The sequence below is a fragment of the Cavia porcellus genome, unplaced genomic scaffold, assembly GCF_034190915.1.
Source record: "Cavia porcellus strain 051 isolate PalLab524CR breed Dunkin Hartley unplaced genomic scaffold, mCavPor4.1 scaffold_16, whole genome shotgun sequence".
Taxonomy (NCBI): domain Eukaryota; kingdom Metazoa; phylum Chordata; class Mammalia; order Rodentia; family Caviidae; genus Cavia; species Cavia porcellus.
In genome coordinates, this window is record NW_026947499.1 from 22,468,763 (window position 1) to 22,492,580 (window position 23,818).

General features: G+C 43.4%; 1 protein-coding gene and 1 pseudogene across 2 annotated transcripts; both read right to left on the bottom strand.

The window, feature by feature from the left end:
• Window positions 1-974: 974 nt before the first annotated feature.
• LOC111753999 (protein CUSTOS-like) lies at window positions 975-2,076 on the bottom strand (annotated as a pseudogene).
• Window positions 2,077-11,896: 9,820 nt separating this feature from the next.
• On the bottom strand, window positions 11,897-22,686 carry Ywhah (tyrosine 3-monooxygenase/tryptophan 5-monooxygenase activation protein eta). Of its 2 annotated transcripts, none has more exons than XM_063225892.1 (2): window positions 22,315-22,686; window positions 11,897-13,342 (listed from the first exon to the last, which is right to left on the bottom strand). In XM_063225892.1, the coding sequence occupies exons 1-2, from the start codon at window positions 22,420-22,422 to the stop codon at window positions 12,689-12,691; spliced, it is 762 nt and encodes a 253-aa protein (XP_063081962.1). In that variant the 5' UTR covers window positions 22,423-22,686; the 3' UTR covers window positions 11,897-12,688. The 2 variants fall into 2 exon arrangements, with proteins under 2 accessions (XP_063081962.1, XP_003478338.1); XM_003478290.5 differs by having other exon boundaries at window positions 22,336-22,672.
• Between the last annotated feature and the right edge of the window lie 1,132 nt (window positions 22,687-23,818).

Here is a 23,818-nt window from a genome sequence, read left to right on the forward strand (position 1 = left end):
AATGCAAGCCACAAATATAACTTTTAATTTTCTAATAGGCACATGTTAAAGGTAGAAATAAGCAAGTTAAATTAATTTTAATAATATGTTTTAACACAATGTATCCAAAATATTATTTTAACATGTAATCAATATAAAAAAATTAATGAGCTACTCTACATTCTTTTCTCCATGCTAAATCTTTGAAAGCTGGTGTATATTTTTTTTCTTACTGGTGAGACTGGAAATTTATTTAACATTTAGTAAAGTCAATAAGAAATGTACACAAACTTCCTATTTGTCCAGGAGTCACCCGGCTGGCAGGCAGGCAGAGGGACAAGTAGGTGGACCAGGGGTCTGAGCAAGGATGGCTTCAGGGCATACTCTCACACAATCTTTTTTTTTTTTTTTTTTTTTTTTTGTTTACTAGGGATTGAATCCAGGTCCTTTGCACTAACGTACAACTTCAGCCCTTTTTTAAAAAATTTTTGAGGCAGGATCTTCCCAAGTCAGTAAGTGGTTCAAGCTGAGGCTTGAACTTGTGACCCTCCTGCCTCAGCCTCATATTGCACTGGGGTCACAGGCATGTACCACCATGCCTGGCTCTACCTGTTTTTCTGCCCCTGGGAAACTGAGGCAAGGTGAAGAAGCCAGAATTCCACCTTCACCAGGAGCACCTACCGCATTCTGCAGGAGATCTCTTAATCCACAAGAGCTGCCTTGTTTCCCAAACCTTGAGGGATGACAGAACGTGTTTTAGAGTGCTGGCAGGAGGGTCCCACACACATGATGTTTACTTACAAGGTCTCTAAGACTCATCATTGACAGGAGACAGCACCCACATTTCTCATGGGCCAGTTGGCTCACAGACATTGATGTACCCACAAAATCACAATGCAGAGAAAGAGAGTTCTGGAAAATAGAAGGGGGAAAAGCCCTCTCTTCCTTTTTCTGAAAATGCTCTGTCAATTCGATGTAAGTTGGGGATAGAAATATAAATGTCTGGGCCTTGGCAACTTGGGGACCCCTTCCCTCATCTTCTAAAGATTGGTCTCTCACAATCAGCTGGGGAGGGAGAAAGGTCTTCCCGCTTCCTGTATGTTTTGAGACAAGGTCTCGCTATATAGTCCAGGCTGGGCTTGAACTCACGGTGATCTTTCTGCCTCAGCCTCCTGAGTGCTGGGGTCAGAGGATGTGCCACCATGTGCAGTGAAAGATCTCCCTTTACTTGCCCGCCTTGGGGAGGTGGGGCATCTCTACTTAGCCATTAGTCTTGAATAGATGAGGCCATAGAGTGTTCTGGAACATAGGTCTGTCCAGTCCTCAGCAAATATACAGAGGGACAAAGTCTGGACTTGCCAGCCAAGGCTGGAACCTGGAGAGGTAGGTATGGAAACGACTTGTCCCTCTTGGCAGCCTCGTCCTTGGAGCGAGGGCGCACGGCACCCAGGGTCAGTTTGCAGGCACAGCGGCTGCACTCTTTGTCAGTGGACATAATGAAGCCCCACTGGCCTTCTTCACTTTCTTCTTCCTTCTTTTTGGTCCCTGCTGATCGCACCCAACTCCTCGTTTCTGGACTGCTGTTTCTCTGGTTGGGATGGTAGCTTAAGCAGGTCAATGTTGGCCACCTTCTTGGCTTTCTTTTTCTTTTTCTTTTTCTTTTTCTTTTTCTTCTTCTTGGCTTCCTTCTCCCTCAGACAGGACTGTGGAGAGCTGATTCTTGGAGAATGTCGTGGGCTGACACAGCTGCCTCCTGGCACCACTGCTACTCCTCAGCACTGTCCTCCCTGCTGTCAACCTCAGCAGGACCAGGGAGCAGCCTCCTCCTCAGGGCATCTGGGGAAGGACGCGAAGAAGAGGTGGAAACGAGGCCACTTCCTGTATCTTAGCTTTTCCTGGCTCCTTCACTGTTTCTGAGATGGTGATGCAGCTGTGCAGCAGCGCACCCAGCTTCTCAACTATAAGGACTCAGAACTCGGGGGTGATTTGCAGCTCGTTTCCATCTTGCTTGTGCTCATCCACCTTATGACTAAGGCTTGGCTGGGAAGTCAGCAACTGGTTGTTTGCAGCATCTGTTTTGGTTTCTCTGTTCCCCATGGAGGCTGCGTCAAGCCCCCAGCTGGCATAGCTGTGTGGTGGCACCACACCATCTCCTTCACACTGCCACTGCTGCTGCACTCAGACTCACTCATAGTGCTATTCAGCTGGTATATACACTTTACACCTGCTGCACCTCAGTTTATGCAAGCCATATGTCAAATGTCCAACCATCCCACAGGGTTAGTGGCAGCTGTTCTTGTGCCCAAACGAAGGGCCTAACCAGTGCTCTCCCATGTCCTGAGCCAAATAGCTTCTCCCCAGACAAGTCCTCTTCTCTGAGTTGCATCTTCAGTCTTCAGATAACTGGCTTCCTGCTTGTCGTCTCCATTTGCCTGTATAACTGAAATCTTGGTAAATTCTCCAACACCGCATGACTCATTTTCCTCTCCAAGATCCAAAGCCTGTAATCCCAGCACTTGGAAGCCTGAGACAGAAGGATGGCAAGTTTAAGCCCACCCTGGACAATTTAGTGATTTAGTGAGACCCTGTCTCAAGATAAAAACAGTAAAGTGGAAATGTAGTTCACCTAAAACTAGGTTCAATCCCCAGTAGTAGAAAAAATTTTAAAAATTTAAATAAATATGAACAATTTCCCACAACCCAAACTAATACTTAGAATTATGCTTTTCCTTCACTCCTGCCCCACATCCAAACCATCATCAAGTTCTATCAGTTCAGTCTACAAATATACAGGTTGCAATACTCATCATCTAAAAACACTTCTTGGATACCGAAGTGTTTGAGGTTTTGAATCTTTTTGATATGGAAATATTTACATATTCATAATGAGCTATCTCGAGGATGGGTCCCACATTCAAACTGAAATTCACTTATGTTTGATACACCTTATATGCACGGCCTGAAGATTATGGTATATGATACTCTTAGTGTGTCTACATTTTGACTGTGACCCACCACATGAACTCAGGTAGAGAATTTTCAACTTGTGGCATCGTGTCAATCCCCAAAATGTTTCAGATTTCAATCTTGCAGATTAAGGACACTCAACTAGTACCTGCTCACTTGCCTCCATCCCCACTGCTATTGCTTCGGTCCAGGGCAACGTCAACTTGCCTGGACTATTGAATGATTTCTCTCTGCTTCCAGTCCCACCTTCCACCCTTACTACGTACCCACACAGAACACCCAGAGGCATCGAGTCACATATGGCCCTCATCCCAGTAGACCAGCTTCCTGATACCATGTGATTATATCTAAATTCCTCAGCTAGCTTTGCCACCCCCTTCATTACCTACTCCATTTATTTCATTGCCCACCACTTCCCTACCAGGCATAAGTCTCAAGCTTACTAAATTTACTCCCATTTCCTGCTCCTCTATCTGGAACATTCTAGACCTTTGCACAACTAGCTCCTTCTCAGTATTCAGGTCTCTGAGTGACCTTTCCGCACCAATCTTCCTGTAATAGTACTTTCATCTTTCGTTCTTTTCTATGCCTACAATCTTGTTTTCGTATTCTTCACAGCGTTTATTATTCACTGGTTAGTTGGATGTCTCCTTCCAGCAGAACATAAACTCCACGAGAGAAAGAATTTTCCTTGTACTGTCCATTTCTGTTTTACAGCTAGCTAGAACAATATCTGACAGACTGGACAGTAACCTTTGAATGAGTGAGTAAATGAGCGAATACTGTTCCTCTGTTTGGAACACTTTCTACAGCAGGGTTGGCTCCTTCTCCTTCAGGTCTTAAGTCACATGTCACCTGCTCAGAGAACCGTCCCAAATTCCCCAGTTTTAATCTGTCCCAGCACCCTCTGTTACCCTCAGAGCACATAACCACTCTTAACTTTGGCCAGGTGCTTACTTTCTCTTTTGTCTTCTCCCCCTGCTCTTGTTACCACTTCTAGACAACACTACAAAAACAGGGATCAGACTGCAGCATAAAATCTGGCATGTGGGTATCCAATAAACACTTGTTGAATGAATAATCACCTCTTCTTTGTACCACCTATACTGTCCCTGGAGAGTATCCTACCTGTAGGAAGCCTGCCTTGCTTGGCCTCTTCAGCAGGCTTTCAAAGGCTTCAGTTACAGCCCTTGCCTCACTATACCACTGAGGTATCTTGCCATTGAAATGAGCTGAGTACCTGGCTTCAAAGAAGATAGTGAAACTGTGGTAGAAAGAAAGAGGACCATTGTTCCCCAGTGCATGCCTGATGCACATCCGTTCCCCTCTCTCTCTACCCCTATGGTCATCAGAGCCCTTCTCCCATCAAGAGCCCCAAAAGCTCACGCAGACTGAGCTTGTGTCTATTCCCGCCTCCTAATGGCCCGGTTAGACAATAAGGCACTCAAACTCTCCCACCAGTCAGATCAGAAAACAAGACTCTGCCTCCATCTCCACATTGTGGTAGGACAGAGTTCCACAATATACTTAGACGGGATCCTCTCTCCGAAATCTTCCTTCCACTCGAATTTTAGCCCTGAGAGATCATGGAACCCAGGCTTGTCACTGATTACAGAAGCCCAGAGAAAAGCAAGCACTTGCCAGGGTCACAGAGGAAGGGCCAGAACCCAGGCTTCGTGGGTGGAGGGAACAAGAATTGTCACCCCTAAAGCCCTGCCTTTTCTTTCTTTTATTGTTTCCCCTCAGGAAAACCATAACCTCCTCATACCTGAGCTTTGCCCCCATGACCTCATTCCAAACCCCAGGTCTGGGGCACAGTAGGGGAGTAGATGTCAGGTAACGGAGACTGTTTTGCCATTTGAGACAGGTACTTAGTTACACTGAGGTCCACATCCGTTAAGCAGTTTGTACAGGGACACAAAGCAACAGAAGCTATTCCAAGATCAGAACCAGGATATGGATCACTCCTAGACCCAATCTGACACACAAAAAGAGCACCAGATTAGTCCAAATCCACAAACTCTCTCCCAGGTCAGAAATCCGACTACAGGATAAAGAGTTGAAGCGGGCTGCCTCTTGCCCCAGAGGTCTTAGAGCCCCTGAGCAGCTCAAAGGCACTGCCTCGAGCCACGCCCTCCGAGAAAGGGGCGTGGTTTGTATGAAATTTGTTGTGGGTGTTTCCTTTGGGGGTGGCTGGTAGGGTCCCAGCGCTGTGCTCCGGTAAACCGACTTTGGGGATGTATCCCCATCTTCTTCGCTTCCTTTGCTAGCCCCTTGGTTCACCTCCTCCTTCCCTGCTGGAGTGGGCGGGCCCTATCGGAAGCCTGGGGCGCACTGCAGCCCTGTTCACTGACCTGATCCTGTGAGAGAAGTTCCTGACTTTCCTCTAAGATCCTGTGCATTCCCGAGGACTCCAAGGACACTTTGGGTGCCGGGCAGATGGAAGAGCACGATAGGAGTCAAAAACCTCAGCACCTCTGGGATGTCCCAGAAAACCTGAGTACCATAAAAAGTCTGGGATCGGAGTGAGAGATGGGGACTGGAGTCAGTGGGGTTTGCAATTGTGTCTACAGCTGGGCCCAGAATTAGCTCTCGTCTCCACTTGCTCCTTCCTCCCTCGTTGCAGGTCCTCAGCAAGTTCACCTGCAAACTTGCCAGTCTTCCTGAGGACCAGTCTGAAAAGTGGTGATCATAGCAAGCCCCATAGGGGGCAGCAAAGGCCTGGAGTTGGTACCAGAATGACCGAGCCAGGCTAAACCGAGAAAAGATGGAGCCATTCACAGAGAGAAGTGAGGTCCAGAGTGGCAGGAAGGTCCTGACATTAGGAAGTAATTTGAACTCTGCCCCAGGAGAAAAGGCAACAAGGCAGAGAGAGAACAGAAGCTGAGAGAAGGGGGTCTTACTGATAGTTCAGAACACAGATGCACTGGTACCTTGTCCCACGTGACTATTCCGGGCTTTTCTCCTCTTTCCTTACCTGTAAAATTAGAAACAAGAAGGATACTTGCTTTACAGGATGCTCTGAGGGTTAACTGAGTTCTGCTTTGAAATCACTTAGCACAGTGCCTGACATATACTAAGCCTCAGTACTCACATTAGTAAATGTAAAGCAACATTTCATGGGCCACCAAAACCATGCCTAACATCTGAGTGTGATGTCTCTTAACTTTAGTGTCAAGATGGCTCGATTACAAGCCCCAGTTACTCTATTAAATCCCTTTAGTATTTGTAGATGTAAATAATGTCTATTATTCATGACTTTAAACATAAAGTCTAGATTGGTGTGAGTCAGTCACTTGGAAAGGTCTTAAAATCAGGATTGAGTTTTCCTTGTAGAAGAAAAAATTTGCCCATAGACAGTAGCTTCAGTTCTTGACTCTTGCCTGTGCTTACTGATTTCAGACCTACCTAGCCAGACGCACAATTCCTCAAATCAACTCCTTGCAACAAAACTCTTACTGTATATCTCCTACTAGTGATGTGTCTCTGGTTCAGTCATGATTAATACATTGAGAAAGCAATGTGTATGTATTTTGGGGACACACAGGGCTTAATCTTTACTCCTGTGTAAATCCCAGACCTTTTGGGTGCAATAATTGGAGACTAGCAAGACTATGGTTGCTTATTGGTGGGGTTGGGCATAAGGCATTGATGTAGACAGAGGCATATGGCCCTTCTACTTCTTCTATCTCCTAGACCTCAGTCTAATGGATGTAACATGGATGTTTGTTTCTCAAAGGAGGCCAAATTCATCCTCTCCCTCCAGTAATGGGTATAGGACTGAAAATGAAACTGATGAACCAGGCATGCTTTTTCCCTGGGAGCCAGCTGGTGAGGAGGAGGCCTTCTCCTTCAGCAACCAGCTGGTCTACAGGTCCTTGTACCCCACCTCTCCCACCTCCCTTTCATCAGACTGTGTGTCACGCACCAACCCACACTTCTGCCCTCCTGCCCTAATTTCAACGATCACTCATATTCATCAACTAGATTCTATGTTGGAATACCATGCCGAAACCTTTATTCATCTCAGTCATCTCATTTAAAAAAACAAAACTCTATGTGGCAGAAATTATCACAGTCACCATCCCACTTTACAAACAAGGAAGCCAAGAGACCAACCATGCTCTTAGCCTTCCACCTTTCCTGCCTCCTGGAGAGAACTGCTCCAACATACAAGATGAGCTGAAAACAGCAGTAGGGAGAAAGAGCTCTCTCCCAAGTGACACTCTCCCAAGCTAAGAAGTCTCTTAACTTAAAACTGCTTACTCCTTAGCCACTATGGTGATGGTGAAGAACAAGGAGTGACCTAAGAGCGCTTAGAGCTTTACTGACACTCAGGTTCTCTTCTCTCATCACTAGGAAGCTGGGGAGACAAGGGAAACATCATCTGCAGGGAAACCTGGGCTCATGGGTCATAAGCTTAAGTGTGAGAGCTAGTGCTGCCAATTGCATGCTATGAGCCTTCAATAAGCTCTTGAAATCCATCTAGACCTTGGTTTCCTCATCTGCAAAATGGGCCAGTGGGGACACGGACACAGACACACACACACATCCACACACGGCTTGTGTGGACAGTGAAAGAGCTAGCATGCACTGGCACACTTTGCTCTATCTTTAAAGGACAGTGCAAATTGGTGAGAGCAAAGGTCCCATGCTCCAAACAGCAGAGACTGCCATTATTGCTACACATACCCCACCATCTCCTCCCAAAACGACCCAAACAAAAGCCTACTTTTCCCAGCACACAACATTTGGAGGGGCACTTTCTTTCATGGCTGACCCTGAGAATGTGAGCCTTCTTAAACGTTACCCCAGGCAGGTCTTCCTCTCCTCCCTCATCTGAGAATAACTGTCACTCTCCCACCCCAAGTCACTTGGGTATCAGCCCAAGTCTTTCCTTGTAACAGTCCTTCAGCAAATCCTGTCAGCTCTGCCACCTAAATATATCCACTCTGTCCCTTTTCTCACAGCCACCAGCCATACTTCCTCCTTGATAAACTACTGTACCACATGGCAGCCAAGGTAAGATTTTGGCAGTGCAAATAGGATCCTATCTCTACTACTTAAAACCCATCCACAGAGCATCTCAGTGCTGGGAAATATGGAGGCCAAAACTTTAGCCTCCAAGCCTGTTAAGACTTGGCCCAGCTGTCCTGTTCCCTAAACCTTCATCTTGAATTCCACTCCCTCCTGTTCTCTACTCGGCCTCCCCACCTTCTCTTCTATTCTTGATACTGTGCATGCTCCCTCTGCACATACCGTTTCTTCTGACAAGGTCTCCCCACTCAACACTACTCCTTAGTTAACTGCCCTCCATAGGGAAAGCTTCTGGGCCCTCCTGCCCAAGATGTTTCTGGTACCTTTTGTTAGACATGCCCCTGATGCTGGGTATCTTCCTTTGGGAAACTATACTCAATCCATTCCACGGCATACATTTGGGTCACTCTGCAACTACCCTCATCCCACCATACACAAATGACTCTAAGCTCCATTAGAACAGAGGTCAGGGGTGGTATTACCCACCCTGGTATCCCTTATACCTACACACAGGAAGAACAGAATACTTGTTAGATGAGCCATGAGTGAGGCAATTAAGCCAGGCATCTGACTAATTATGGGCAGGGGCCATATGCCCTGGTTTGCTTGTCATCTCCACATAATAATGGTGCCCCTGTTCTTGCTGATGTAACCCAATTCGCTGACATGTTATACAATCACCCCACCTACTGGAAAGGAGAAAGTGTTTGCCTCAAAGATTCTGCTCTTTTTCAGCCCCTCACTTGTTCCCACTTTTTCCCAAAAAAGGCTAATGTTTTTTCTTGTTCCTGACACATTTTTTTCCCTTTTTTGCCCTTAAACCACAGAAATGTATAAAAATTCTGTTTACTCATTTCACAGCAGAAGTGTCTTCCTGGAGGGTTGCTATAGTGATCAAATGATGTCATTGTCCTGGTAACAGTTGCTAAGGATATGAGTGATGTCACTTCCAGGAGAATATTCCCATGGTAAATCATCTCAGTGGTACAGGGGGGTGGCCAGGAAAGTAAGGAGGGTGGAGGGCAGATGCAGAAAGGACATATGTAAAGAACGGAAGGAAGAGGGAAGGGGAGGAGAAATTCAGGAAAAAAGGCCAGGAAGAGGATAAGGACCATCTCCTAAGCACTTGAAAATAATACAGAATCTCAGAGATGCAAAACTTCCCAGAGACCACCAGAAGCAGGAATCTCATTTTTATAGCAGTGACTAGGAAGCCAGAATTTGCTCAAGATCATACCACCAGTTTACAATCGATGTTAGAGTCATGCCATCAGTAAATTTGGATGGAGAAATAAAGGACTCCTTTCAGTCATTTCTTTTTAAAAATTCTGGCCTTGAGTCAATCAACTTTTCAGGAAGTTCATAAATTGTTAACAAGATTTAAGGAGCTACTAGAAATCTGAAGCGATAACATCAATTTAAACCTACCTTTTCAAATATAATTTCATTTCTAACTGAAAACATTAAAAGCACTGAAAACAAGCTAGGGATGTGATTCAGTGCTATGCCTAGCATGCACAAGGCCCTGCACACACACACACACACACACACACACACACACACACACACACACACACAAGCATTGCAAGTGTCCCCAGAATGTGATGTGCAACATCCTGTTTTTCTAGTTTCAACCCAAATAAGAGCACAACACCTAGTAAAGTATCATGAATAAGGATTTAGGGACTCCGAATGCTATTCAAAGTTATCTGGTTTCCTTGGACTTGTTTCCCCTGCCGTAACACTGAAATGACCCCTTCTTAACTCTTTCATCAACTTATCTCAACAGGATGAACTTTAAGACATCCTAAGTGTAGAACTGGAAGGAAACCAAGCTGAGCATCATGGCGCATGCTTGTACTCTTAGCACTAGGGAGGATGAGGCAGAAAATTGCTGCAAGTTAAAGAATAACCTGGGTTGCCTAGGCTATCCTGAATTGATAATAAGACCCTATCTCAAAAACAAAACCAAACAAACCTGGAAGGAAACTTTTTCTATGCCATAGAAAACCTTCCAGGTTTATACCAATGTATACTTCCCTTTTAGGTCCTCTCAAGGAACTCCACTCATCGAGAGAGCTAAGTATGTATCTTCCTATTTCCCCAAGCTCCATTCCCAAAGAAGATGCCTTATTTATGCTGAGTACTGGGAGTTAAAAAATAATCGAAATTCCACACTTGACAAATGAGACCTGAGCTAAAGCAGCATGATTTGCCAGATCCCAGCCCTTAGCAGCATGGCTGTGCTGGGGCCCACCTGAGGACAGTTAGAATACTAGCCATGAGGAAGGCTGTTCTCTGTAGCTTACCAGCTGTTAAGTCCACAAACTTGTACCTAAACTTCCTCATCTGTAAAGTGGGGACAAAGCATCCTTTTTTAAGTACATTTGCAATACAAGATTACATTCCTTGTGGGAAACTGGTACATTTGTAATACTGTAATGCTTTCTTCATCCCCTTCCTCCTCCCTCCATCTCTTGGTCTTTTTTGCAAAAGATCTCCCTATTTCCTATTATCTTCTATTTTGCTCTTTATATTTGGGGTTTCTCATATAAGAGAAAATGCACAGTATTAAACCTGGTGTCTGACTTACTTAACATTATGATCTCAAGGTGCATCCATTTTCCTACAAATGACTGTTTATCCTTCTATATGGGCACGGTAGTAGTCAATGGTGTACAAAAATTTTTTATCCACTCATCTACTGGTAAACATACACACCACGTCCAAGATTTAGCTATTATGATGGCTGTGAACTCAAAGTGAGTACTTTGGCAATTGTGAAGGATATTTGAAACCTAAGAGTAATTCTGGTCTACTCATTTATCAAAGCCAAATGTCTTAACTACATAAGGGCTATGGTAGTTGTGTTCACAGTGTAAAGATACCTGATCTACCAAAGTGAAATTCGTGAACCATTTTAGCTTATAATTGCGTCAATTTGAAATGATTCAGAAAGCATTTATTAGCATCTGGCAGTCATAGTTCTATTTCCCAATTTAAATGGTAGGTTAAATCTCCTCCATTCCTCGGAGTTCTGTGCTCCATGATACAAATTCAAAGGCAGAGCCTGAGTTGTAGCAACTGTCACCAACCTGGTGCCAAGAATAGTGTTTAAGACCTCTATGCAACTGAACCAATCCACTGGAACACCTAGGTACAATGGATAAAATTGTGACACCAGGAACTATCACTTGAGGTTCAAATGATAAGGCAGGGGGCTTCAAGGGACACTGGGGACACAAAGCAAGCTGGGAGAACGTTTAAAAAGGTTTTGTTTTTTTTTTGTTGTTGTTTTGTTTTGTTTTTTCCGTTTTTATCGGTACCAGGGATCGAACTCACGAATGCCTGCTTGCAAGGCAGGCGCTTATGCCGCTGAGCTAAATCCCCAGCCCCCAAGATTTTTTGTTTTAAGTCAAACTGAGGTATGTTTGTTCCTTTAAGCACGAGGTCATGAGTCTGATCAAAAAACAACAACACAAAAAATACTTTAAAATTTCTTAATAATCACTAAAACTTATTTCAGGAACCCAGGTTTGCCGCTAATTAACATTTTATTATATGCAATTAGGAACAGTTAAGGACAGAGCGGACTAAATACCACTGTCCCACATTATACACAGACCACCTTTCACAGGTTCCATTCTGTGAAGGACATTTTGCTTTTATAAGATTAGTTATCAAATAAAAAATTTTAAAAAAGGATGTTATCAAGAAAAGTAGGTAAGAGAGGCTATGGTAATTGGGTTCACAGAAAACTAAAACCCACCATCTGGTAAATGTATGCTGATCAGAGGGCAGGAAATCCTGGATATCATGGAACCAATGCTTTACTTTCCAGAGACTCTAACCAGGATTCAAAATGGTGACCAAATAGTTCCTTGTGAGGAAAAAACAAGGCCATACACAGAAATAATATCCCCAAAGCAGCATTTATTTACCCTTTGAATTCCAAAACATTTATTTTAGAAGTCTGGCATTTCATAATCACCCATTTTAATTGACATGGGCTGACACACATGGTGCTGTCAGGATACACAAGGACAATAGCCAAAGAGCTACAAAAAAAAAATAAAATAAAATCCATGATTCTTAAACAACCGCAACCAAAAAAAATTGTACGTATCAAAACTTTAGATGCATTGCATTGAAAAGATCTGTGCACGTCATAATTTAAGAGGCAACACAAGGTGCTACTGAAACCTCACATTAAACAGTTTATTATAAAACTGATGGAAAGGAACAAGTTGTCTTCCTGTATCAGCTTCCCTTAAGTTTTCCATTAGCTGAAGAAACAGGTGGGAGGGTTGAATTCATTTTTGCATGCACAAGATGTACTGCTTAACAAAACACTATCAGCTTGTTTTAAATATCAACCATAGCCTATGTGGCTCTTTCTAAACTCCCCAATTACTTTCACCTGGATTTGCCATAGATCAATAGGTATAGCAAAATGCTTCATTTAGAACACACTTCTCTGCACAATTCAGAAAGGGAGCTTTTGTGGGCTCAAAGTAACCACCAGTCCAGCAATGCCCATAAATGTTTATCTGAAACTGCTTCCCAAGGGACAGGAGAGCAGATCTGAATAGCTGTGCTGCCGATACAGATAGGTTTAGCACTAGATATTTAGTGATTGTGGCAAGGAAGAATTGGTGATGATGGGGGTGGAGGGTGAAGGATGGGCTGGGGACCCAAAAGATCTTCAATTGCCTTCTCCTGCTTCTTCATCCTGCTGGTCACTTGTCCAGAGGGTAAGGTTGTCTCGCAGCAACTGCATGATGAGTGTGGAGTCCTTATAGGAATCCTCATTTAATGTGTCCAGCTCAGCTATGGCATCATCAAAGGCTTGTTTGGCTAACAGGCAAGCCTGCTCAGGTGCATTCTGGATCTCATAGTAGAACACAGAGAAATTGAGGGCCAGGCCCAGCCGGATGGGATGTGTTGGCTGCATGTGCTCTTTACTGATTTCAAAAGCTTCCTTGTAGGCTGCCTCAGATGCTTCAACCACACTATTTTTCTTCTCTCCAGAAGCTACTTCTGCTAAGTAGCGGTAGTAATCACCTTTCATTTTCAGATAGAACACCTTGCTTTCATACTGGAAATCATTGCAGTTCTTGATGAGGAACTTGTCGAGCAGAGCCAGGACATCATTGCAAACTGTCTCCAGCTCCTTTTCAATCTTCTCCCGGTAAGCTTTAACTTTCTCCAATTTCTTTTCATTTCCATCAGCCATGGTTTTCTGCTCAATACTGCTAATGACCCTCCAGGAGGATCGCCTGGCACCAACCACATTCTTGTAGGCCACAGAGAGGAGATTTCGATCTTCATTGGAAAGAGGTTCATTCAGCTCTGTCACCTGCAGAACCCCAAAGAGATAAACATTGAGAGATAAGTCTGAAAAACCTCAGAAATCCTCTCTTCAACATAATCAACAATCCTTCTCAAAAACAGGATTATAGACAAGCCATTTTGGAGAATAAAAGCCACTGTGGACAAAACCAGTAAGAATATGTACTCTACATGAAGGAAACTATAGTATAACTATTGCAACTCAAAATACAACAGAGCCTTGGGATATTCACAATTCAGGTCTTACGTAAGATGTGGCTTTATTTTGGTAGAATAATAAGTATGATCATGCAGACTGTATGATGGTAGTACACGATGGTAAGACCTTTGCTCTTTGTGATTATTCTCCACAAATGCTCCTAGCTCTACCCCAGATCAAAACAGACAATTCCATTAGTAACTGTAAATACCACCAGCCTCAGCTAAAACAAAGCAAAGCTACTCAGTGCCATGTTTACTCCGACTTATACCATGGGAACACCTGACTGGCCCCTGGAGTTTGGAAGCACTAATTATTTCAAACAGAAGGGTGAACATTCACTTACAGTTTATTTCTCTTAATTTTGCAGAAAGCCAACTCCACATGAATCAGCTATCCAATTAGTATAAAGAGCATTAAACTTTGCTGTAGGTTGAACTGTGAATTTCTACAGAGGGCAAGACTTTGAGACACAGATACACTCACACACAGAACCATCTGGGACAATGGAGGTAGAGACTGAAATGATGAAGCCTCTAAAAGCAACACCAAGAATGGACAAGTAAGCACCAGAAAGAGCCTAAGAGAAAGTAAGGGTTAAGGTTCTCCCCTAGGGTCTTCAGTGGGAGCATCGCCAACTAACACCTTCATTTCAGAATTGTGAGAGAACATATTTTTGTTGCTTTAAGCCACTCCACTGTGGTTCTTTGTTCAGTATCCTAAGAAAACTAACAGACTTAAAATTAGAAAGCTCTGATTTGGTGCCCAGCACAATCACTCTCTTGCTTAACATAGGACATTTTGCAGCCCCTCAAAAGAGCCTGTACCTTCTTCAAAGTAAAAAGATGTTTCACTATGATTTATTGAGAAAGGTGTATAATTTTAAAAGAAAAGGAAAGTGAGGGGATAAGCCACTTAGGAAACCATAAAAAATGGTATTACTTAAACTTCAGGAATGAAACCTCCACCAACAGAAGGAAAATGTTTCAATTTCAGTGGAGAAATTTATCAAAGCCAAATTCAGATAACATCCTTAAAATGGATTAAGACTGAGCAGTAAACATTCAGAAACTTTTAAAAAAATGGCTTATTTGAAAAGTTAGTGGTTTTAAAAACTACATGTAATCATTATAAAAATGAGAAAACTTGTGAAAAGTCCTTACACAAAGTAAAACACATGTGTACGTGGCCCTCCTCCTTTCAAACCCTAGACAAAATAGGACTGATTCTTTTGCCTGCACTAATCAACCAAAATCCACTTCCTTCTTCAATATAGTCTTTACCATGTTTCCCCCAAAATAAGACCTAGCTGGAAAATAATCAACCTTGAAAACTAGAGAAAAAATGTCAGCATAAATCAGCCTATCCTGAATGGCCATCATCAATAAATCAAATAATAAAAACACTGTATTTAAATACACCAAATTATTTCTTAGTTAAGCTCTGGCTTAAATTCTAAGAACAGTATTTGCTTGCTTAGTTTTGTTAGTCACCCTCAGCTGATGCTGACAATGATTCATTCAGACTGGCTGGCAACCAGATGTTGTTACATAAACACTAATATTCCTAGTAACTGTGAATGATTTTTCTAGTGTAGGTGTCATTATAAATATTGCCCAGTAGCCTTTTTTGGCATTTATTCCAGATGAAGGAAGACTATGCTATTATGAACTCCAGAAACTCATCATTACACTTTTTAACAGGATCAACCTCATGCCTTCCCATACCCTTTATTGGTACTCAGGAAAAAAAGTCTTGGGTCTGGAAGCCTTGGGAATCATTTGGGTTGATCATCTATTTTACTTCTCATGCCTAGAAAAGCTGTGATTTGTCTGAGGTCAGACTACTAGCTAAGACTAAATTCAAAATGGTATCTAGACTAAGACAGTATTTTAGTGTTGTTTTAACTTGCATTTCTATAATGGCCAATGATGTTAAAATATTTTTTCATTTATATATTGGCCACCTGTTAAATACAGTATTTTTAATATTCCTAGATCATAATTCAGTTAACCAAAGAAACTCATGAAATTTTATTACTTGACTGAATTTTTCCCCAGATTGGAAAAATATTACATCCCCAGTCTACCCCACTACCACCCCCTGCCAAAATCAAAAGCCATCAAAAGCCACCAAAGAGACGTACTGGTTTTCTTGACTGGTGATACTTACTTTAAATAATCTCCATTAATGTTAGTTAAAACTAAAATACAGGAGCCAAAAGAACAAAAAGTTCTATTTTATTCTAAGAGAAGCAGACATGGGAGTCAACATAGGAGAAGAATCATGATACACTGGCTAGTCCCAACTATGCCACATATCAAATCAGCTGGATGATCACCTGCAGAACTTAAGCTATTATATATCTACAATCACAGATTTTCAAACAGTTTCATGAAATGAACTCAGAATTTACACGTGCCAGGCAGATGCTGCACCACTGAGCTAAATCTCCAGCCCCAAGTTTCTAATTAGGAATACAAAACAGATATAATTTGAGATACCATGATACTCAACCTTCTTTTCACTCCCAAAACCAATGCTAAACATTCATTCTGACCAACTTCAACTGCTCTCAGAGTAGCCACGTTGGGCACTAGGTCTTCATGACTATTATCAGTCACCTGTAAGGGCTGTCCCTCTCCTCACCCCCATCTGCTCCCAGCCTCTGGTTTGTTGCCTTCCTCATTTTCCCACCTAATTTAATCCTACTTACACCTCACCATTACAGAAAACCTTAAACTGACTGACCCTTTTCATTTTTAAAGATACCCCTTCCCACTTTTTTTTTTTTTTTACAGTACTGGAAATTAAACCTAAGACCTTCACACACAGGTACAACCCCAAGCCTTTTATTTTTTTTAAGTTTTGAGTCAACTGTCCAAATTGGGACTGAATTTATAATCCACCTGCCTCAACTTCCCAGAGTGCTGGCACTGCAGGCATGTATACCACCACACTCCTAGCTAAGCTAAAATATACTTCTGGTCTTCAGGACTATCATTTTGCCAGTATCTTTACCATACAGCCTTCAGCTGTACCGAATTTTTACCCTGGGATACCTGCTTCACTTATTTTTTCTGCTCTGGGACTGCATAGCATTACTAAAGGTCACAAATAACCTAGCCTGTTGCCAATTAATTTATCTTCCTATGACACCATTTGCTTACTCAAAAATCTCTGGGGGCCTCCTCCCACTACTCAAGGCAATAAACTATGTGAGTAAAAATAGATCCTCTGCCAAAAATAGAAGAGTGACTATTTAGGAAAATCTGAAGTTCTTTATCCGGTAAATATCCAACATCAAAACACTGAGCAAAGAAAAATGCCACCAGAGAGGGTCACATTGTCAGCTAGGGGTAGTATTTCTTGCTCTGGAGAGCTCGCCTACCCTTCATAGCTACACACCTACACACACTACTGTCCCATCCTTTATAGTTACCCACACCCACATGCTATCAACTGGCTTTTGATATGAATTTATAATAGAAGAAAACAATTCTTGTGAACACATCTATTATCTCAGCTACTTAGGACACTAAGGCAGAGAACATCCAAATCTGAGACAAGCCTGAGCAACTTATCAAGACAGTCTTTAAAAAAAAAAATTTTTTTTTTAAAAAGGATGGAAGGCCAGGGATTTGGCTCAGCAGTTTAAGCACCTGTCTGACAAGCACAAAGTCATGAGTTCAATCCCTGGTATTAAAAAAAAAAAAAAAAACTGGAGATGTAGCTTAGTGCAAAAGCCCTAGGTTCAATTCCCAACAGAGCTGAAGACATAGCTTAGCAGTAAGAGTACCAATATGTTGTCACCAGTACTAGGAATGGATTTTTTTTCTTTTTTTTTGCTAATTCTTTTCCAAATGCATGCCTAGGAAGTGAGGATCCTACCTGGCCCCAAGCCCACAGACCACCCACTACAGGCCTACCTGCAAAAACACCACCAGTCGAGGCCAGGCTGAGCCCCTTATGCTCACCAGGGCTACAATTCTATTTATCAACAAGTCAGAATATACTTTGGGCTCAGGGCAGCCAAGCTCAAACCACCCTAAGCTTAATGTTAGTGAAATGAAACAGCTACTCTTGTATCATTAAGCTTTTGAGAATCTCACTGATTTGACCAGGCTGGCCTCAAACCCATGATCCTCCTAGCTTATTCTCTCATGTAGCTGGAATTACAGATGTGGGCCAATATACCTAGCTTTAGGTTGTTTTCTAATCAAGCTTGACAAAATGGCTTATAGTCAAAGAATAAAAAAATGTTTCACAGGCCACCTCTGTGATTGAATCACTAATGATGACGAGGATTAATACTGTATGCCAGAATATAAACTATAAGCATTATCCCTTAGCCTCATGGAACACTTTACACAGTGATTAAAGTGAAAGCTCTGAATTCAAAGGTTCAGATCTTACTTCACAACTTACTGTTTGACCCTGACATAACCAATTCCTGTATGTCTCATTTGTAAAATGGAGCTACTAACAGTACCTTTCTAGAGTTGTTAGAAAGGTTAAACATGAGCCAGGGGTGTAGCTCAGTAGCTCAGTAATACATCATGTGCATAGCATGCACTAAATTCAATTCCCAACACCAATATATATAATGAGAAACGTGCACATGATAACAGCTAACATTTACTAAATGTCTAACAAGTAAAATTATACAGTCCATAAACTTGCTATAGTATGGAAAACACTGGGGGTACCCCCCCAAAACCTATTTCTTTGTTTTTTTTGTCTTTTTCCTTTTTATTGGTACCAGGGATCGAACTCACAACTGCCTGCTTGCAAGGCAGGCGCTTTTGCCGCTGAACTAAATCCCCAGCCCCTCCCAAAACCTATTTCTGTAGCAATGTATGTACACTACAGTCTACCACTAATATAAAATCTTAAAGATGAGGAAAATACACTTTTTATTTAAGAAGTATATAGTAGGGACCTTGGCTACTGGATCTCTTCTAGGGATGATTTAGATGAGGTCACAGCTCCCATTTCAGGACAACAAGCCTGTATGTCTGTTGCCACTTGAAGTACTTTTTTTTCTATAGTACTGGTAGCAGAACCCTAGGGCCTCAAGCATGATAGGCAAGCACCCTACCAGCAAGCTACAACCCAAATCCAGAGTATCTTTTAATTTGGATGGACTATTACAAAAATAATCCAGGGCCTTTTTCCTTCCTTAGCCCATATATATCAAAGAAGTAATTACATTTTCTTTTTCTTTTTCGAGACAGGGTAGTATGTAGTTTAGGCTGGCATCACACTCTCAGCAACCTTCCTGCCTTAGCCTTCCAAGTACTGGGATTACAGGCACCCACCACCACGCCCAGCAATAATTACATTTTAAACCAGTTAGTAAAAAACAGGGCTCCTTAGTTTTTATGCATTTCAAATAATAGTACAATAGTAATGTGGTTTTAAGATTTCATACTAATCACAATTTTGCTATACCTCAAAAATCATTCTTAAAATTCACAACGAACTTGTGATTCTGTCTTACTCTGGGACACTCAAGTGTTCTCCTTTTACATACCACCTGCTCACTTCCCACCTCCCACAACTCACAGCTGTTCGAATAACCTTTTGTCACTTCGTGGACCAAGTGTCTCTTTCTAACAGACTCAATTCCTTAACTACAGTTTTGTTTCCTGCAGTTCAGATTTCTATATTCAAGTCCTTCAAACATTTCTCCTTATCCTTTCAACATTTAAGTCTACAAAGCAGTGTTAGAACATACCATACTATTCCATATTTTACATTTTTAACTTTGTAATTACTGCCTATTTTAACATAAAACAAATGACTTACAGTAGAAAGAGACACAACTAAATGTCCACCCATAAGTATCACTGAGAATCTGGTTACTTTCTCTTTTTTTCTTGAAATTACTTAAATCATACATATATATGAGACAGGTCTCACTCCATCCTCCTCCTCTTAGTGCTGGAATTACTAGTATATGCCACCACGTCCAGCCGATGAATTACTTCATAGTTCTTATAAAATGGTACTACACCCATTTTTCAGATGTGTAGTCATTCAGTGCTGATCTAGAAAGAACTTGGGGTCTATAATTGTTCACGATGTTTCCTCACACTACTACACTACATGTAAGCTACTATGTGTAAGTGTGAAGGCACATCTACATTAAATTTCTCTTCTGAGACATTTCTTAGAAGGGTATGGTGGCACATGCAGGTAATCCCTGCATCCGAGGCTGAGGCATGAGGACTGCAAGTTTAAGCCTAGCCTGAGAAACCTAAAGAGACAGTCTCAAAATAAAAATATATAAAACGGGCTGGGGATATAGTGCAAAGACTTGGGTTCATCTCGAAAGAAAGAAAAAAAGAAGGGAGGGAGGAAGGTGGGGAGAGAAAGAGGGAGGAGAGAAAGAAAAAAAATTTATTTCCTGCCTCTTCAAATCATGGGGTGAGGCACGAAATTGTAGTTTTCAACTGATTTGAGGCAGCATCATTGTTTGTAATAGGCATCATTTTTCTTAAGGCTTACCAACACTGTCCTCCAGGTGACGCTGGTATATTAAGAAACATCAATATTAAAGACAGACAATATTATTAGGTAACCAATTATAAAAACAATAGAAACATGTTAGGAGATTACAGGAAGAAATGACTTGTTAGTAACATCAGCATTCCTTGTTTTATAGTCTGAGGACCTGAAGTCAAGAAATTTCTACTCCACCTTCCCATGAGTGGTCTACTCACCTGACTTTCCACCATCCTGAAGAAAGTCCACATAAACCCAGGGGTTCAATATTCCTAAAAGTCCTAATTTTAAGTTACATGATACAATAAAATAGAGACAGTGATCTCAGTAATATTAAGAATTTTAATGTATAAACACCAATTTAACAGAGAACATAAATTCTGTCTACTAATAAACATATTCCATTTAGATAGTAAAAATATTTAACATAAGACAGGTGTACTGACAATAAAAAAAGTTCTTCCTTTTTAATAGGAGTTAACCTGGAATGATTTATAGAGTTCTGATGACAGTTAAAGGCTAGAATTTTCAATGTTGGATGGCTTTCCCAACTCATTAATCATTTCAGATTACGGATTATTAATGAATTTCCAACACACTGAAGGGTCCATTATTTCACAAAATACTATCTTAATGCCTCACAGATAATCTGTGGACACCTTCCTTAAGCCCCATCTCTTTCTTTTCACCATGTTTATTCCCCAAAAGGCTCCTAACACTGCAGCCTTCAAGTCCCACTCACAGGATGAGTGAAGCAATCACCAAAATGTCCAGAAAGGCCCCAAGTTGTATACAGTTCTGCTAATAGTTAAAGCTGTTGGTTAACCATCAATTAAAGGGTTTATGTAAGTGTGACTTGCTATGTAGGCAGAGGTGTGTTTGCCAAAAAAAATTAAGCTTTAGGGCCCCTTCCAAGGATAGGCATTCCTACAACCAGTTATATTTGTGTAAAATTTGCAAAATTGCATTTTAAATTCACTTTTTACAAGAGGGCTCCCACGCTTAAGACTGTACTCTGGTTTGGATAAAAACCTCCTATTTAACCCCAATCACATACCATAAGGCTGAAATCAGGATTACCAATGAATCAACAAATGGGCCTTGGTGTTGCTGGTTTCCTACACACTTCATTTAGATGTATAAGGCAAGGACACCATAGGAAACATAAGGTAAGTATCTTTCTTACCTGGATAATCCTAAATATTGACCCTATGTATTTCATCTGATAGTAGTATCGCAGGCCTTGAAATAAGTTTTTTGAATGAGTTTAAATTTTAGAGAGCTCCTGGGTGTAGTTTTTAACATATCCCTTTAAAAAGCCAGCCAAAGACGTAGGAGAAGTAATTCTCAAACTTAAGGAGAGTAAAAATCACCTATGAGCTAGTTAAAACACAAAATTTCTCAGTCTTTAGTAGGTCTAAGGTGGAGTCCAAGGGGATGCTCCAAGGTCTCAGGAGGTTGTACATCGGAGGAACATAGTAGATGATGGCCACATTACCGTGACCTTGACACACACAAACAATTTTCATTTATAACAAAAACCCAAAATAATGTGAAGAGAGAGTGACAATGAGGTAGCAACCGGATCTCAAAAATCTTAAAAATGCAGGTGGTGCCTAAAACATGGTATTTGCTAGGGTGTGGCTGAGCATGATTCTTTCACCGGAAATCAAGTCACAGAATCCAACTACGAGGGGTCTCTGGAATGCAAAGGCACGCGGGGTCGTCTTATCTATAAATCAGCTCTCATTTCAATCCCCATAATCTAACATGGAGCTAAAATGGGGCCCACACCCTCTACCCCAGCCCTCGTCCACGCCTAGACTGAAAAAAAGGGGTCTTTGCACACAAAGCCAGACCCCGGGCGTGGAAACATGGAAAAGGGACAATGCAGGTTTCCAGTAGCGGGCAGAGAGAGGCAGGAGAGACAGGGCGCCACTCGCTAGGTGTTTCTGTATTACAAGCTGGTGAATGGTGGACGGCGAGAAGGTGAGCCTCCGAGTTCCGTGGAGTAGTCTGGAAACAGGAACGTGGCTCCCTCCCGGTTCCTCAGGCATCCCCTACCCTTAGCCCCCGAACAAGGATGTCGCGACCCCCGCCCGCCTCCCGAAAGGCTGCCTCCCCTCAGACCCTCGCCCGCACCCGGCCTCAGGAAATGGCGCGGCGCTCCGAAGCGCGGGCTGCGAGTGGCCGCGCCCAGCGGGGGTCCCCCAGAGCCTAGAGAGAGACACCGCCCCATCCCTCCCAACGCCGGGCTCCCGGCAGGCTACCCAGGCTCCCGGCGCGCTCACCGCCTTCATGGCGGAGGCCATGTCGTCGTAGCGCTCCGCCTGCTCGGCCAGCCGCGCCCGCTGCAGCAGCTGTTCCCGGTCCCCCATGTCGCTCGCGGCTTGACCTCGCCTAGCGCCCCACACAACTCGCTCGCTCGCCCGCCCGTCCGCTCCCTGGTCGCTGCAGAAGCCGCGCACGCGCACTGGCTCGCCGGCCGGCCGGAGGCTGCAGGCTGCAGGCAGCACCACGGCTCACGCCCTCTAGCAGACTCGCCCCGCGCGCAGTGGCTCACGCCGCCGACGCCGCGGAGGGAGAGAAGCTGCGGCGGTGTGGAAGGGGTGCGGGGGATGGGAGGACGAGAGGACGCCTGCGCAGTAGAAGCCGCCGGCCTTGGCAGCGGGGAGCGACGGGAGTGGGAGGGGGGAAGGGCGGGCCGGCCCTAACGGTCTATTTCAAGGTGACGTCACCTACTATAAATAGCTGCGGTCGCCACTGCCCCGCCCGGAAGCCGCGCAGGCGCCCTGTGAATGCTGCATTTTACCGCCGCAGAGGTGAAGGTGGGAGAACAGAGAACCCGAGAGAAGATTGCGAAGCCCAAGGAGAGCAGCGTGATGATGGTGGCAGCATTCTGGTGCGGCCCCGCCCTGAGAGCACCACAGAATGTACTTTAGAGATCTAACTTCAGAAAGGCCCCCCAGATCGACTGAGCGTGAGAGGCCCCAGGGCGTAGTGGGCACGCCCCGCTCCCCCCGCGGGCTCTAAGCCCAGCCGAGTTCATTGGCTCTGCAGGCCCCACCCTGCGCGTGGGCCTGCAGTGGTGGGGTTGGGTGTGGCCCTACGGGAGTCCCCCCACCCTGCACACAGTAGTCCAAAGTTGCACAGCTGCCCTCCCGCCCTGAGAAGTGGCCTCGGACGACTGTGCCTTCCTCCTGCTAGGAGCCCACCCAATGCTAGGCCTTTAGAAAGTACCCTCATCCTCACAGCCACCCACTGGCAGTGCACAGGTGCCCAGGCTCCTCATTTTCGCAAAGCAAAATGTTGAGCAAATTCCAAAGTAAAGTTAACGACTTGCTGAAGTTTATGTAGCCTGTAAGTGGAGGAACCTGGATCTGAGTTCAAACTCAGTTTGAATTTCCTCATGTGACAAAAGGGAGTATGTGATTGGTCATTAAGCCCATCTGAGTCCTGGCATTAGATGCAGAAGGTCCCTGGGCTGGAGCTTCTGGGAAAGGTAGGAAAATTCCAATGGCAAAAAACATAGCCCAGAGCAGGGTTCTGGATTGGGCACAGTTGTAATCCCAGCACTCAGGAGACTGAGGCGGGAGGATCGCTTGAAGCTGAAGGCCAGCCTGGACTACATATGGAGTCTTAAAAACAAAACAAAACAAAACCATTGCCCAACTGAAGTACAGTGAGCTAAAGACAACACAGAAGGGAACTGGGGCTCACTGAGAGTTTCATTGAGAACTTACTACAGACTAAGGTACCAGCCCCCGTCTCTGA

What these genes read in the sequence shown, in the direction of transcription:
- Ywhah (XM_063225892.1), bottom strand. Translation starts at nt 22,422, where the DNA reads ATGGGGGACCGGGAACAGCTGCTGCAGCGGGCGCGGCTGGCCGAGCAG. An exon ending in TGAGCGCGCCGGGAGCCTGG is followed by an intron (nt 13,343 to 22,314) that starts GTAGCCTGCCGG and finishes GGGGTTCTGCAG; the next exon opens with GTGACAGAGCTGAATGAACC.